This window comes from Desmodus rotundus, chromosome 6, assembly GCF_022682495.2.
Source record: "Desmodus rotundus isolate HL8 chromosome 6, HLdesRot8A.1, whole genome shotgun sequence".
Classification (NCBI taxonomy): Eukaryota; Metazoa; Chordata; class Mammalia; order Chiroptera; family Phyllostomidae; genus Desmodus; species Desmodus rotundus.
Genome location: NC_071392.1, coordinates 44,513,605 through 44,531,556, shown reverse-complemented (window position 1 = coordinate 44,531,556; position 17,952 = coordinate 44,513,605). Strand labels below are relative to the sequence as shown.

General features: G+C 39.2%; 2 protein-coding genes across 5 annotated transcripts in view; one reads left to right on the top strand and one right to left on the bottom strand.

Annotated features, from left to right (window-relative positions):
* The window catches only part of FBXL13 (F-box and leucine rich repeat protein 13), a 287,440-nt gene that overhangs the window by 257,100 nt on the left and 12,388 nt on the right, over positions 1–17,952 (top strand). For both annotated transcript variants that reach the window (XM_045193852.3, XM_024558073.4), the window contains one exon: positions 15,183–15,317. In XM_045193852.3, the coding sequence (XP_045049787.2) occupies positions 15,183–15,317 (135 nt within the window). The remainder of the gene's footprint in view (positions 1–15,182; positions 15,318–17,952) is intronic.
* FAM185A (family with sequence similarity 185 member A) overlaps positions 5,472–17,952 on the bottom strand; it is an 84,756-nt gene continuing 72,275 nt past the window's right edge. For all 3 annotated transcript variants that reach the window (XM_045193911.2, XM_045193917.2, XM_045193927.2), the window contains one exon: positions 5,472–6,592. Coding sequence is in view for 1 of the 3 variants with exons in the window: in XM_045193917.2 (XP_045049852.2) it covers positions 6,548–6,592 (45 nt within the window). In the remaining 2 variants the exon portion in view is untranslated. The remainder of the gene's footprint in view (positions 6,593–17,952) is intronic.

Below are 17,952 nucleotides of genomic sequence, written 5' to 3'. Positions count from 1 at the left end.
CTCCTACCAGGATACTTCTGCATTATTTTCTCTTCAAAGGCTGTCAGAAAAAGAAATAGGTTCTCTGTTCTCTGTTGCTTCTCATACTAGTGTATTTCCAATTGTAGAAACAATTCAATAGGTTTAGAAATTTGCTAAACTTCAAAGGATGTGGGATTTGACAGCTTGTCATTTTCCCACAGTCTGTAAATTCTGAAGGATACTGGAGTCATGGGTACCATGCTTTCTTGGCTGATAAATAGCTGACTAAGAACACCCCACACCAGTCCTGGCCTCTTGCCCTCTCCTGCTGGGGAGAACCATTCTTGGACAGCTGAAGCATTGATGGACTCACTAAAGAATGCGCACATCTGTTATTTTCATGTTGAGCATCCATAGAGAAGAACTCTAAAGAGAATGTGTTAAAGGGAAGATAATCCTTTGCAGGCTTTCCCAACCTTTAAGCTGCCCCTGGAGCATTCATTTATCCTACATAAGATGAAACTTGCCAAGAGTTAAATAAAACCTATCAGATTGTCTGAAGGCAAAATAAAATAAAATAAAATAAAATAAAAAGGCATGAAAAATAAACATCAGAATTCCACTTTCCTATGAGAGTATGAGTTTATGCTTCTTTTGCTTCTTAAACCTAAATGACCAATCTGAGCTATGATTTCTCCATGTTATGACCTCTAATAACCTTCTCTTATCAGACTACAGTTAAATTTTGTACATGACATTTAATCATCCCAAAGCCTTTAGCAGGTTAAATGTGGTGAGGTGGTATTCTCAGGTTTTAAGCTATAATGAGATTGATCGTTCAGGATTTCTCTGGTTCCACTGCTGGTCAGCATTTGTGTAGGGTGTTGCATCTGTTAAGTGTTTGTGGAGTACACATTTTCCTTCCAACGTCGGGTAAGCCTGTGAGATGGGGAGACAGTCTTTTGTGTTTTTATTTTTAATTTATTTTTTTAACATGGATGTGCAAGAGATACATCAATCGGTTTCCTCCCACATGCCCCCAGCCGGGGGCCTGGTCCACAACCCAGGCATGTGCCCCAACTAGGAATTGAACCTGTGACCTTTTGGTTCACAGGCCTGCGCTCAGTCCACTGAGCTACACCAGCCAGGGCAACAGTTGTTTTCATTCTCCTCTTTATTATTTATTTATTTATTTTTATTAAACATTTTTTATTGCTGTTCAATTACAGTTGTCTGCATTTTCTCCCCTCCTCCCCACCCCACCCCAGACAAACCCACCTCCCTCCCCCCACTCCACCCTCCCCCTTGGTTTTCTCCATGTGTCCTTTATAGTAGTTCCTGAAAACCCCTCTCCCCAATATCCCTTCCCCACTCTCTTCTGGTTATTATTAGATTGTTCTTAACTTCAGTGTCTCTGGTTATATTTTGTTTGCTTTTTTTCTTTTGTTGATTAGGTTCCAGTTAAAGGTGAGATCATACCGGTCAGAGTGGCCAACATAAACAAATCATTCTCCTCTTTAGATGAGGAAACTAACATGCTCCAGGTCACAGACACAGTTTTTGATTCCAGGCCCTTTGCTTTTCTGTTAGACCAGTAGCCTCCCTTGGTATCATCTCTTATTCCATAGGCCCTCAAATGAAAATTCAAAGCAGCACTAATGGTTCATGAACTCATTATTTCCTAGAGATTCTTACATGGAAGAGGTCACAAAAGGATGGCGTGACTTTTCCTTAGAGTAAAAGTTCTGAGTTGCCATTTTCTTGGGAAGGAATGAGAAAGAAAACAAGTGGGGTGGCTGGCTGAGCAAACAGAAATCCCTTAACTCTGGCTAACATAGCTTGGTAATCTCCATGTCCTTCTTGTCCAACAGGGGCCCTTGGAAGAGTGCTGGGTAACGGGTCCACTGGACACTTGTTTTTTTTTTAACTTATCTTAGAAAAATGGAAAATGTGGATTATGCCACAGGCCACAAGAAAAATACTTAAGTGAACTTTGGATAGTCCAATCCTGGCTCATTTTTATTTTGGATATAAAGTCTAAGGCTCAAAATGATTCTGGATTTTTTTCAACAAATCTTTATTATGAAATATAATTTAAATATATTTTATTGCATTCTTTTCCTGGTCTTTCTAATACACATTCTGTTTCACTGCTTACCCTCTCTGGTCTTTAACTTTCCTGTATTTGATGTCTTTTTATGCATTTACCACATTTTATATTTTAAAGGTAAATATCTACTTGTTTTAATCAAATACCCAGGGTCTGTGCAGCCAGGAAGTCATCAAAGTTTACTGACAACCAAGGTGTACTACTGAGTAGGCACCTCCAGAGAAAGCATTTACTTTGGCAAATGAACAAGAAAATCTATTTCAGTGTGACAAGAAAATACTGGAACTTCTATTTAGATTTATTTTTTGTATGTTGTTTTTTTTTCTTTTTTTATTATTGTTCAAGTATAGTTGTCTCCATTTTCCCCCATCACTCTTCCCCACCCCAGATTTATTTTTATCTCACACATTTTATTTTTGTTTTTATATGTATGGGTGAAAAATGGGCTCTGTAATAAATCTGACTGAAAGTAACCTCATAGGGTGATCTGATTATAAATTCCTCACTGTGTGGGTCATGGTGGGTAGTCACACCCTAGGTAAATAACATCTTTAGTGAAAAGTTTTTGAGCAAGCCCCATCCATTTTTCTTGTGCATCTAGGTTAACATACTTTCCAAGCGCCAGAAGTAATCCTCTTTTCCAGACCCCTTAAAGGCATACCACTTTCAAGGGACCACATCATCTCGTTACCTATCCTCTACCTTACTTTTTCCTACCTTCATGTAATTTTCCTTGCACTCCCTCCTAAACTCTAAATGTGTAAAAGAAGCTGCAAAACTAACATTCTCTGGAGCATTTGAGATCTTGTTTCCTGGCATGTGGTCAGTCTGGCTCCAATTAACTCTAATAAAAATTCTCTATAGGTTTGGGCATTTCTTATGTCAACATATGATTTAAAAAATATAATACATATTTAAATAGTTGTATGTCTATATAATTTACAAGTACATTAATATTTATTTATTGGAAGTATATGCTCAAAATGTTTTTACTATAGTGTGCATGATTTAGAAGATCTGGCAATTGTAGCCATAGAGAAGCAGTGTATACAATAATAGTACAGCTACCACTTACTGACTGCTTACTATGTGCCAGGTACTGTTCAATTGTTTTGTTCATATTAACTCACTTAATCATCCCAACAACTGTATGAGGTAGGTGTTATGTTAAGGTACCACGTTATTCCCACATTGCAGATGACATCATTGCAGAATCAAGAGGTTGGGTAATTTACCCAGAGACACAGAACTTGTAAGTGACAGGATCTGAACCTGGGCTACTGGGCTCCAGACTCTGTGGTCTTCATTTCCCTCATATACTGCCTCTGGCAGGCACTGAACAGAGTGCAAGCAAGGAGTGGGCATGATGTTCTGAGGGTGACCTATAGGAGGTTACTCTCCTCACTCCTGTGCTAAGAGAAATTTGTTTGAAATGCCAAAGGGCATCTCAAAATTCCCTTTGGACATTTTCCCATATTGTATCTCTTCTGTTTCCTGAATGTTGGGGCCACAAAGCTAAATTAGATATGGAGTCTGCTCTCAAGAAGCTATAGTCAATGTAGAAGACAAGACAGTTATAGCTATAGTACGAGTAGAAAGTGCAAAAGACCCCCCCCCCCCAAAAAAAAGAAAATTAGAAAAAGAAAAAAATACTATAGGAATTTGGAAGAGGCATTTCTTCCAGAGGAACTGGGGAAAACATCATGGAGTAAGCCACATTTGAGCTGGCTTGAAGCTAAACATTCATTTCTCAAATCACCATGTAATTTGGTAACAAATTTCATCATGAAAATATCTTTGGAAATACTTGTTTGGGGTTTTGCCCTTGCCCTTACCCTTTCTCCCTTTCAGAGTCCTCTCCATATTTACAAGCAGCATGGTTCTCTAAGGGCCTTAGCTAAGCTCTTCTCTGCCTGAGTTCCCTGGCAAGGAGGGTGGGAATCCATCTCCCCAGGAGGGAAGTGCTCAGGCCCTGCACAGTTCGGTTTTAGTGGCAAGGCCCAGATTTCCCAGCTCTTTGTGCTCAGGCCAAAACCACTCCCACCTGCTCGGGTGTGCAGTGGGAACAGGACTATCTTTAGTGACGTGTACTCTACACTGGGACATCCAAGGTCCAAGAAACTATAGATTTGAATTCAGTTTATTACTTAAAATTGTGGAAGTTGTATTTCAAACTCTGAAGCAGCCAAAAATAGTCTTCATTATAGGAAATGTTTCTTGACAGTGCAAGACTTTTCCAGAATTATCAATAGGGGGGAAAAGCCCCATAAAACCTTGTACCGTGGTAGAATTAATTAGAACCTAATGAGGGAAATAGTCAAGAGATGGTGTCATGAGTATGTAACATGAGGTGAGCTTTTTCTAAGGCTGGGAGCTGCCAGCTGTTGAGATGGTTCAAAGCAGGGTTTTGGCAGAAATACATTATTGAGACAGTAAATGTGAGTGAAACTTGGTGTCCTCTACAAACCCAATTTAGGCATGCAGTCATTAAGCCTCCACACTGACTCAGCTCAGGGGATACAGAGAAATGACTTAACTCTCTAAGAGATTTGGACGTTTTCCTCAAGATTGTTAACCACGGAAAGATTGGTTGATGTGTGTGGTGGGAGCCAAACTTGATAATTCTTGCCTTTTCTCTCCATCTTCATTATAAAGGATTTTGACTTGAAAGAAGCTTAGCCTACCATTTTCCAAGAAAAATAATATCAACAGAATTGATATATATATATATATATATATATATATATATATATATATATATATATATATGTGTGTGTGTGTGTATATATATATATATACAATTCTGCAGCACTGGAGCCAGAAAAGTATTTAATAATCTTATTTGTAAGGGAGAAATGGAATTTTGTAAGTGATTATATTGAAATATGTCTGTAGGCTTAAACACTTGATATGACTTAATGGCTCTAAAGAAAAATATGAATTATGATAGGAAAAGTTCTGACTTATTTCCCAGGCCTGCACTGGCTAAGACATGTATCAACTTTGTGCCTCAGACAGAATGCTACCATGAATGCATCATAGACCTTCAAATCATTTTTATGTTATTGTTTAATTTCAACCTCTGAGAAAGTTCAACTTCAAAGGATATTAAAGCTTTAAAATAAGGTTTAAAGCATAACTGATTCCAGCAGCCCCAGACATGGACAAATGCAACCAAAGAGGATTTTCAGACACTAAGAGCCTTGAATCTCCCTTTAAAGCTAATTCCATCCTTAAATAAATTATTCTTATAGTTCAAATATTCTTTTTTGCTTCAAATTTTCTCTGGTTCATTGAACACTATCCATTCTGTAACAATATTTTCCTACTTCTTGAAACATATCAATTCCTGTATTATTAAAACAGGATTTTTTATATCTTTGAAGATACTTATAAAGGATTGATCAACCAACTAGTATTTATTGAGAATATACTATATTCTAAATATCATGTTTGTGAAAAGGGTATTAAAAAAACTAGCAGAGTTCCAGACATTACCTTTGAGAGACTTATTGCATTTTCATTAAAAAGCTTGTTGAGTTTCTGAGCTGAGATTTGAGACCACTAATGCCAATCCGTCAAAGCTAGGCTCCCGTCTGCACCACAGCGAGTGTGCTCTCTATACTTGATGGTCTTCAATAACTGGACACTCACTATTTTCTGATTCCTTCCAATTTTTTTTACTATGAGGATTCATTTACTAAAGTTGGGAAGGGCTTAGCATAGAAGAAGAAACAGAAGAGCCTAAACTGCACTGCCTTAGCTACTGTGAAGTCAGAGGAAAGGGGGCTCTGGGAACAGGTCAGGGATCAGCCTGGGATAAGTCCCACTGTCCATTGCCTTAGAGTTTAGAAGACACATGCCTGTGAAGAAAGAAAGTGGGGAAGAGAATGGCACCAGCGAAAATGGCACTGGCTGCTCTCCAGAGGAAGAGCTCACGCACCCTGGGTCCTTTTTCTTGAGGCTTTTACCTCTCTCTTGCAGGCAGGAATCTAGGGGAGGGAATCATGGATGGGTTTCAGCAGAATATGCATCAGTTCTCCAGGTGTGCCCTTTCAGGGTCATGGTCTCCTCTGATTGGTCAGTGGCAGGGCAGGGGGTCTGTAGTCATTGCAGTTGGTTCTAGCCATCACCCACCTGCTTTCTAGACTTGGAGCTGAAGTATACAAGTGAGGCCTAGATGTTATTTCCAGAGAGGAAAAGCCAGGGAAGGAAAGGTTATCCTGGGGGCCCAGTCCTTGTTTATCCAGTTTTGCCTCCTGCCAGGCTCTGGGGACCCTCTGCTCTAGCTGCACCTGGCTGTAAATTGCTTAGCTATTGTGTTCGGGTAGCTTTTAATTTCATCCTAGCTTTTGCTAGGATGAAATTAAGTAGTAACAATCTGATACATCCTCTTTGTCTGCAGTTTATGTATCTCCGGTGATGTCATCAGGTGCTCGGGTAAATTCTGTATGGCTGACACTGCATCAGTAGTTCTCAATAATTCCAAGTCAAAGGATGAAGAAAAAAATGAAACAATAGCTGGAAGAAAATTAGAAAAATTAGGATTTAATTCCGTTTGTGGGTGACAATGGACATTGTGATTTCCATAGAAACACAAATTTTCTCCCCCAAATTACCCTCATTTTACCAGAGACTGCATTAAGTTTGGTTTCAATTTGACCTGATTATTTACATAAACACAACAAGAATAATAATTGATCTTTTAGGTTCCTTTAAATCTGATTTGTTGGAATTTCAGATTGAGCTTTAGTCAGCCCCTCAGGGCACAGAAGCCAAGCCACACAGTTGCCATCTGGGTTTGCCTATAATACCTATAGATTTGGGTGGACTCCTCAAGTTCCTGAGGTCTCCAAAATGTTGAGTTTCTTTCCTTGCCATCTTTCAGGAAAGCAACCTTCATTTCCTACCTAGAAAAACTGTCATGAACCATGTGACCAAACAAGGCACCAAGCAATTTCTTCAGTGGGCTCTTATTGGCTTCAAAAGTCAATCTTAATTCCTTAAGAGTTTCTGGTGACATCCAGAGTCCAGACATGGCTCTTTCAATCATGACATTCCAGACAAAGACTTGGTTAATAACACTACAGTTGAAAACTGGCTCTATTGAAGAGAATAGATTCTTACTGGATTTATGCAAATAAATATATTGTTGTGAAAATAATACTCACTAAGAGTTGCCAAATTTTGGAGGGATTAGGTAGGGAGAAAAATATAAATGCTTCAATATTGCTTATGAGGGTATAATTTATCAAATTACTCTAGGGAAAAAAACCAAGTTTCCTTATGTCTGTAAAACAGAAAGTTTTAAAATTAGCAATATTTTGAACAAAGTCATAAGGATAATAAGTACCTTCTGTTCATTCAGTACCATATAACCAATTTTTGTCTTGATTATTTGCCAGTATTTCCATGAATCTAGGGGTTCTATAAATCTCCATCTACTCCAAAGATATAACCTGTTTGAAACCTGTAATTTAGATGAAGTCAGAGTCCTTTTCATAAACCTTTCCAAAAAGCATCACATATTTGCAAGTGCATGAGTACAATGATTGTTTATAAATGACAAAACTTAAAATGACAGTTATAGACTTGCTTATAATGCAGTTGATAAAGTATCTTGCTTCTTTGTAAGATATAACATTCCAAGATAATAATTTCTTGGTGAATTATTACCATGAAGTGACATATAAGAACAATACAAAGCTTATATATTTTTCTTTTATTATTTTATATTTTTAAATTATTTTATTGTTCAATTATGGTTGTCTGCATTTCCCCCTCACCCCAACCAAACCCACCTCCTTCCCTTGCTTCTACCCGCCCCCCTTGATTTTGTCCATGCATCCTTTATAGTAGTTCCTGGAACCCTTCCCCCCATTACCCCCTCCCACCTCCCCCAAAGCTTACACTTTTAGATTTAACACACAATTTCAATATATAAAGAGCAAATAATATGCAAGTTTTTGAAAAGCTGTACATGCCTTATCAGAAATGTGCATTGACCATCAGAAACAATTCATAAACTCCCCATGTGGGAACCATCACTTTTGGCTTGTCTGGTATCACTGACAGGACACCTGCTACCCCTGAGAGTTTCCTGTTTGAACTTGGGTTTGAATTTTTGCAAGTTTATTACTAGGGCAGGCTGAAATATCTAGAATATCTATTTTAATAAAAATATACATATATGAGTTCTGTTCAGAAGGTATCCAGCCATGTAATATGAAAAATAGAGACATTTATTGAAGAAGATACAAGAAACACTGTACATAGGATAATGATGCCTCAGACCCCTTCAAATAGACACCTTGGGACCTCACACAAGTCTCCCAATCACCATCAACTGCCCTGTCGTATTTTCCTGAATCCCATTGATGGTATGAAATCTTTTCCCTTTCAAAGGTGATTTTAGTTTGGAGAAAAGCCAAAAGTCACAGGGCACCAAATCTGGGCTGTACTGGGGCTGAGTCACCTGGGTGATTTGATGCTTTGCCAAAAATCTCTGCATGAGATGTAACACATGAGTGGGCAGGTTGCTATAATGAAGCTGCCAATCACCAGTTGCCCATAGCTGTGGCCTCCTGAATCATCCAAGTAATTTATGTGGAGGAATGTTCAAGCTTAACACAGAATTTGATGCAGGTCTATTGCTCTACTTGCTCATTTTGAATGCAATGGCCACACAGTACACATGCTCACTCAATGGCATCTACCACTCCCACTGACTAGTACAGTGAAGTCATCATTGTTAACACATGCATTCTAGTCCACTCTCCTTGGCTGCCAGGTTACACTGACGTCACGCAAGCTTATTATATTAACAATGTCTGGAGGGAGTTCCAGCCAAGATGGAGGTGTAGGTAGACACACTGCACCTCCTCGCACAACCAAAAGAAGGACAACAACATTTTAAAAACAAAAAACAACCAGAACTGACAGAAAATTGAACTGTATGGGAGTCTGACAACCAAGGAGAAAAAGAAGAAACATTCATCCAGACTGGTAGAGGGGCAGAGACGGGCAGCGGGGGTGGAAAGGACTCGTGGCAAGGCAGCGGCTGGCGTACCCAGCAAGGTGGCAGATTGTGGAACGGGGCAGGCCAGGCTGCGGCTAGCAGACCCCATGGCCCCACATTCGAGCACAGATAAACTAGGAGGAACGGGGAGGGGGAGCGAAGCAGACCACACAACCCAGGGCTCCAGCACGGGGAAATAAAGCCTCAAACCTCTGAGTGAAAACACCTGTGGGGGTTGAGGCGGCAGTGGGAGAAACTCCCAGCCTCACAGGAGAGTTCATGGGAGAGACCCACAGGGTCCTAGAATATGCACAAGACCACCCACTTGGGAATCAGCAATAGAGGTGCCCAGTTTGATTGTGGGTAGTGGAGGGAGTGACTGAAATCCGGCAGAGTGGAGCAAGCGCCATTGCTCCCTCTCAGCCCCTCCCCCACATACAGCATCACAGTGCAGCAACCAGCGTTACCCTGCCCCACTGAACACCTAAGGCTCCGCCCCTTTATGTAACAGGCACTCCAAGACAAAAAAAAAAAATGGCCCAAATGAAATAACAGATCAAAGCCCCAGAAAAAATACAACCAAGCAAGGAAGAGATGGCCAACCTATCAGATGCACAGTTCAAAACACTGGTAATCAGGATGTTTATAGAATTGATTGAATTTGGTCGCAAATTAGATGAAAAAATGAAGACTATGCTAAGAGAAACAAAGGAAAATGTACAGGGAACCAATAGTGATGTGAAGGAAACTGGGACTCAAATCAACGCTGTGGACCAGAAGGAAGAAAGAAACATCCAACCAGAAAAGAATGAAGAAACAAGAATTCAAAAAAATGAGGAGAAGCTTAGGAACCTCCAGGACATCTTGAAACGTTCCAACATCCAAATTATAGGGGTGCCAGAAGGAGAAGAGGAAGAACAAAAAATTGAAAACTTATTTGAACAAATAATGAAGGAGAACTTCCCTCATCTGGCAAAGGAAATAGACTTCCAGGAAGTCCAGGAAGCTCAGAGAGTCCCAAAGAAGCTGGACCCAAGGAGGAACACACCAAGGCACATCATCATTACATTACCCAAGATTAAAGAGAAGGAGAGAATCTTAGAAGCAGCAAGAGAAGAGGACACAGGTACCTACAAAGGAGTTCCCAGAAGACTGTCAACTGATTTCTCCAAAGAGACCTTACAGGCAAGAAGGGGCTGGCAAGAAGTATTCCAAGTCATGAAAGGCAAGGGCCTACATCCAAGATTACTGTATCCAGCAAAGCTATCATTTAGAATGGAAGGGCAGATAAAGTGCTTCTCAGATAAGGTCAAGTTAAAGGAGTTCATCATCACCAAGCCCTTATTATATGAAATGTTGAAGGGATTGATCTAGGAAAAAGAAGATAAAAAATATGAACAGTAAAAATGGTAGCAAACTCACAGTTATTAACAACCACACCTAAAACAAAAACAAAAGCAAACTAAGCAAACAACTAGAACAGGAACAGAACCACAGAAATGGAGATCACATGGAGGGTTATCAGCAGGGGAGTGGGAGGGGGAGAGTGGGGGGAAAGGTACAGAGAATAAGTAGTATAAATGGTAGGTAGAAAATAGACAGGGGGAGGTTAACAATAGTATAGGAAATGTAGAAGCCAAAGAACTTATAAGTATGACCCATGGACATGAACTATAGTGGGGGGAATGTGGGACGGAGGGGGTGGGCAGGATGGAGTGGAGTGAAGGGGGGAATGGGACAACTGTAATAGCATAATCAATAAATATATTTACAAAAAAAACCAATGGCTGGACTTTTTCCAGACAGACCTCATACCAATAGAACAGTTGTTATTCTGTTTGGCCAAGTTTGCCATGTAATTTCAAGCATATTAAATAGGCCTAATTAGTTCAAAAACTTCTCTTTTACAAAAAGAATAAATCCTTGAGGTATTCCAGGGGCCCCTTGGAATAAGTCAAAGTCATATTGATTCTTACATTTAAACTTTAGGAAGGTTGTCAAACAAACTTAACCAAAACATCATAACATAAACTTTTTGTAAAGCAACACATTTTTTTGGTAATAACCCTAAAAGACATCAATCAAACTTAAAACTGTTTTTAATATCAAGTATTCTGTTCAGACCACAGGATCCTACTTAATTTATATAAGTATTTAATTTCTTTAGTCCAATAAAATACTATATTCTAGTTATGCCATTTGGAGGGCAAAAATGTATCACATATAATACACATATGATACAATACATATCACATAAAGACCACACACACAAAGGCCATACAAATAATTTGAACTACTAATTTTTCAGAGGAAGCACAATATTTTTCTCATTTGATTTTGACAACTTTTAAGTTGGCTGGTAAAGGGGATGGAAGGTCCTAAATATCAAGCAGGAAGACCTGTTAAGACTTTCAATGAAAGCTTCAAGGACTGTAAGTGAGTGGTGGAAATAAAGAAAGTCTCCGTTCCAATCCAAGGAATCAAGCAGCAGGGAAGAGCCTGGGTGGGGCTGCTCTGGGCCCCACGAAAGGTCAGAAACCCAGTGACAGAAGACAAATGCTCCAGACAGAGACTGGGAGTTATAGTCCACACCAGCAGAGACATACAAAATGATGGCTGTGTTTACCCCGTGCTCTCAGGGTGACCTAAAGCCACTCGGACAGGGGACTCAACACCACACTGGCAGAAAGAGAAAGCCCGAGAGACAAAAGTCATTTGACCTGTGAATATGTTTACCCCATGCCCTGAGGGTGGCCTTACCAATGACCAGAGCAAACAAAGGGGAAGGAATGTGTCCCTTTAGACATCAGGGGTGATCACTTTCTGACTCATCAGACCCTGTGTCCCAGGTGTCACATGGGGACAGTCATGTAGGGTGACTCTGTGTCCAGAGGGCAGCCTTACCTTCTATCTCAGCTCTGATGAGACATGTCCTGAGGAAGGATTTGCTCCATAGCTGATAGGTATGTTTCCCCACACCAACGGGAGAAAGAGAAAGTGTAATGAAAACAACCCGGTTCTCAATGGAGTCATCAAAGAATGTCATCAGAGAGAAATTACGTGGAGGGAGGACACTGGAGCCTGACTGAGGTTTCTTTCTTTACACATTTAAAATTTTCACTATTTCTATAACCTTTACAAACTTCTATGGACCTTTCTACAACTTTCATAAATTTTCTTATCCTTTCAGAAATAACCTTTTTTAGAATAACTCACATTCAATCTTTGTCCTTCAAAATTACATCTCCATGCCATATGCCTTCTCTTACTAAAACCATACATTTATTTCAAACTTAATTTGAACTTTTAATTCTTAGAAACCTCATTTTCCAATGATAAAAAGTAAGCAGGCAGTATTGCTTAGATTGACTTTTATGAACACATTTCATGAACTTTAGAAACATAGGGCTGTCTATTGGCAAACACACTCTCGCTTTCAAGAAACACACCTCTGACAAAGCATAGACATTATCTACCCCTCCAAATCCACCCTACAGCCTCTTTGTAATAAAAAGCCCAAAGCAGGTAAACTTAACACCTGTCCAGTAATTAATGCTTCAGCATCTCTTGTTATTTCAAAGTATATACACATTCAATAACTTTTATCAGAATTTATCAATTTAGAAAAGAATATCTAAAATAAGTTAAATTGATATTCTCAGGTATAGCTAAAGTTTTTCCCCTTTTGATAAGAATTATCTCCCCAAAATTTGTATTTTAAAAGATGGCCCTGACAAGAGTTGTTGAAGAACTCTTGCATTTCAAAAATGTAGGGAAAGAAACGCTCCTCCTAGAATGACTGGTTTTATAGAGTCAATTACCTATATGTCTTTTTAAGATGAACAGAGGAGGCTTGGGACAGGTAAAAGGATTTGGTGAGCTTTGATGCTCTGAAGGCACACCTCTGGCCTTGTAAAGACTTCATTCATAAAGCAAAGAAAGTTATTTTTAATATCTGAACAGTTGGGTTGCCAAATGTTTGTAAAGGATTGACAAATCTATTCACCCACTTTTGAATTTTTTTTTCCATCTGGGTACATTTTTCCAGTTTATAGGTGGCATATAGCTTAGGCACATCTCTGAGAGGCATAAAGACTTAGGTGTATGGAACTGCTGTCTCTTTCCCTTGGGAGTAGTAAAACAGGTCCAGCTGCAAGATAGCACTACAATTAATGGTGCCATTGACTGGCCAAACCTCTCCATTGCCCACTTTATATTGGGACCAGACTGTGTTACAAAAGATTAGCCTTTTATTTTTGAGGGACTCAGGGTCAAATTTCTCCCAGTTGGTATGTACCCCAAAGGGGACTCTTGAGGCACTGTGGACTGATTCCCCATCTACATACAGAGAGACAGAAGCACCGCAAGCTCAGAGTTAGAGACATGCCTGTTAGTCTCTGGGCTGTTTTGGGCCATTGGGAACAGAGCAGATACCTTGCTAAGCTGTTCCTAAAGCTCTTATGGGAGTTAATAAAGAAAAGGTGGTTAGCAGAAGTTCAGTCAGTCTTAAGATTACTTTTCTCATTGGAGGTTCCTTTAAAATTATTATTTTCCCGTTTGGTCAAGTATCTGGTTTATTTGTTCTAAAAGCATTTCACCCTTCTGTAAAAATATATTTGGGCATCATCAGTTTCAAAAGTCTCACCCTACTAGTTGACTCAGGGCAGACTTGATTGGTAAAAAATATATGTTGCCCCATAATATTTCCTAGTTGGGATGGAACAGTTTCTGATTTAAAAACAGACACTGGATAATTCTATCACGTGTACAGAAGCTGACTTTGAGGGAAGGTGACAGCTGTCAGAGGAAAGGGGGGATTAAGTGAGTAATGGGAAAGGATTAAGAAGTATAAATTGGTGATCACAGTATTAGTATTAGTATTATCTTAATACAGTATTAAGTCAGTATATTGAATACAGTTTTAGTAGTATCTTAAACCAGAAACTTGGTTTCCAATTTCTACTCATCTTGACTTATTCAGATATTTTTAGGATTACTATGAGGGTTATTTTGTGGACCATTTTGTTCTTGTATAATGGTGAGTTGTAAACTTTTGACTGTTATTTCCTTGGGGATTCTTATTACTCAGTTCTTTTTTTTTCCTAAAAAGTGAGAATGAAAATTAAGAATTACTGAAATAAAGGGAAGAAATTCCAATGATTTCCAAGCCTTTACTAGCTCTAGAAATTTCAGATCAACATCTGGCATTTCAGAAGAATGCTAGATACTACAATTGGCAGATGCAGAACTCTTGGATATGGAGGGCCAACTAAGTAAGGGGTTTAAGCATCCACCGATTTTGGTATACACCAGGGCCCTAAAACTAGTCCCCTGTGGAATCTTGGGGACAGGCATATTTTCCCCAATTTAAAGAAGAGGCAAACGAGGCTCAGAAAGATCTATACTAACAAGTGGTGGAAATGGAATTACAACTCAGTAATGGGCCTACTGGGGCACTACTGAGTTGTAATTTGGGATTGTGCAAGCAATCAAGATGGTATCTGAGCCATTGTGTGCCAGGCAGAGTCATCCCACCCAGAACACAGATAAAGAATCACTGGTCAAGTGATGAAAGGATGCTAGGGAGATTGCTGAACTCCATCTTTTATCTGCTTAAAGGTTTTTCTGAATTCCAAACCCCTTTCCTACACTTTTTCCTGCTTATAAAAAAAGGCTGGCTTGAAATGTAAGATGGTCTTTTAGGGTAAGTGAGCCACCATCTTCTTAAATCGCCGGCCATCTGAATAAAGTGCCCATAGGAATTCAATCCCTGTCTCTATTTATTGCTTCTGGTGGTGACAGGCAGCACGAATCCTGACTATTCTGGTTTCAAAATTTCATTAGTGCTAACTTCAAGAAAACCAAATTCTGTTATCAGGAATTTGAATACTACTAAGCTGTTAAATTGATGTGTGAATATTTTTTTGTAAAGAATATTTGGATGTAATGCCTTTTTTTTGCAACAAGATCTATATTTCAGGGACTGAAATGCATACTAAGTAAACTGCTATGGGTAAGATGGCTCCATGTGCATACAACATTTGAATAAAGACAAGGAAAAGAAAAAACCTTTGACTTTGGAATTTCTTGCAGGCATTCTGCAAAGGCTCACTGATCTTGGAACACTTGGATGTCTCTTATTGCCCCCAGTTATCAGATGAGTTTATTACAGCACTGGCCATTTATTGCATTAACCTCACATCTCTCAACATTGCTGGCTGTCCAAAGGTATGAGTAGAAGCCACAGCTCAAAATATTGAACTGAAGCACTGCCAAAGAAGTCAGGCAAGGTAGCAGTCAGGCTTGGCCTCATCGTAGAACTTATTTTTCTTTGCCATGTCTGAGGTACCCCTCACACTTTTTCTTCTTTCCCAAAATTGGAAACAGCTTTAGGATTTCATTTGTGTTAAAGCAGAATTTTCAAAAAGTTAAAAACAATGCTCACACAAATACAAAAATGTGTCAAAGATTTATTTAATTTTTCAATGAGAGAACCAACAAAATGGTAAAGCCAGTTCATAGGGCATTTGGTCGAACTGAGCACTTACAGGAACTGAAGAAATAATGTTGAAATATGATTTTTGGGTTAGATCCAAACTTATAAGGTAATAAATCCATAACCTTGGAGTTCTCGTTTCTACCATACCAAAATAATCTCTCCTGGACAAAAATATAGCAAGTTATAACATGTAACTTCCCTTAGTTTGGGCCCTACTAGTAAATAGTATGTCAAACAAAAGCATAATTCCATATAGAATTCCTCAGGTGAGCATGTTAATGTTCCAGGATGACTTCAAGTGTTTGACAATTTCTCTTGGCATCCATTTATAAAAGAAATATGTACTCATTGTAAGATATTTGGACTACATATAAAAACATAAAGAAGAGAGTAAAAACTCATTGTCACATCACCTTCCAGACATAACCATAGTTCATATTTTATAATTATTTTTGTAGAATTTTTTTCTAGGTGCAAAGAGGTTAGAATTAATTATAGAAGGTTTGTGTTTTGTCTTCTTTTTTTTAAAGAATAGAATCATATTTCCCAAAATACATTGTAGCCTACTTTTTTTTTTTCTTAATATACTATGGACATATCTCTATGTTAAGAAATAGAGATGTGTGCTTCTGGGTTAATATAGCAGACTATATACACATACACATGTGTGAGTATACATATAGAGTTTTGCTTCTTCTTGAAATGCTACCATAACTGCAGAAGAAGGGTGAGGAGAAAAGACAAGAACAACAAAATTTGGTAGCTTGAAAAGAGATGGACCACTTTAGCAGATCAGAGACAGCTTTGAATCCTAAATAGAGGATTCAAAGAGTAGAGAAAGCTGAGGATAAAATTGACTTACACCATAGTCTTCAAGCTTGACAGCACAGTGTACCTCTGCAGCTGAGTTAAGAGGGTGGCTAACAAAGAACTTATATTTACGACCCATGAACATGAACTAAGTGGGGGGAATGCTGGTGGGAGGGGGGTGCAGGGCAGAGGGGGGATAAAGGGGAGGAAAAAATGGGACAACTGTAATGGCAGAATTAATAAAATATACTTTAAAAAAGAGGGTGGTTAAAATAAGGGAGATAGGTTAAAATTCTGGAGAAATAAATAGATCCTCAGATCTCTTCCCCCACTCCACACCTCTGGACAACTGCACCTCCCCACCCTCCCCAGAAGACTGCAGATTTACTTCCTAGAGCCAGATTTATCAACCTTGGCATTACTGATATTTTCAATGAGATAATTCTTTGTAGTGGGTGGTGGTTCTATGTACTGTAGTGTGTTTAACAGCACCCTTGCCCTCCTCCCACTGTGACAGCATCACCCAGCCACCCCCCCACCCCCACCACCTACAGTCATGACAATAAAAAATGTCTCCAGATATTGCTCCAAGTTCTCTACTATCTGCTCTGCAGATAGCAAAACAGAGGGTTGCTGGTCTGGGAGACATCCTGTGTAATAGAGAGCTGGGGTACAAAGTGAGAATGGAAATTCAGTGACTCAATGGTGAACTTAGAGACACTCAAGCACTTTTCAACACAGCATCCAGAATTTGACTGCTGGATCTTTCCCTCCAGGCAGGAGATTGGATGTCTCTTTTCTGGGGACTCTGACTAGCCCTGGACAAAAGACCAAAAAATACTGACATCTGAGGTTTTCCCAACACGTAACCCAATTAGACCATTGAAGCTTAAAATAGAGAAGGCCCACCTTATGCACTCAGACCCTGAAATCAGTTTGGAGCCCTTCGCTATTAACCAGGAGCAGAGAGTCAAGAACTAGACATAAGAGAAAGTATCTAAAGTGGATAAAGACCATAACAAATTTGACAGGAAACACTTGGTGGAAACAAAATATGCAGAGGAAAGACAACTAAAAAAATCTTTTGAATAAAAATCCACAGAAATTGCAAGAACAGCAACATTGTTATCTTCTATTTTATACACTGATGGGCTTGTCATTACTAAAGCATTATCCAAACTCTCAAGATGCCCTGCATTCTAGCTACACTACAAATTCAGTTTCTCAGCTGTTTAGTTTGTGTGGTGAGTGGATTAAGAGTGTGATGATAGAATGTCCAAATTCCTTCACAGTTAAGGAAAAAGAGGAGAAGGTGGGGGAAAGATGTGGTAAATCATGACAAAATTAACCTAGAGAGTTCACAGCAAAATTCTTTTTGTTTAATAATGTACTTGTTTTAAACTACAGAAACCAGATGTCCTTCTGGTTGGCATCATCTGGTTCTAGAAGTGAGTGGGGTCAAGAAATTCAGCACGCTAGCAGCACTGACCACGGACCCTCTGCAGCCTGAGCAGTCACAGCTCGCAGGGGGAGTTTCTCTGCACATGGACATGT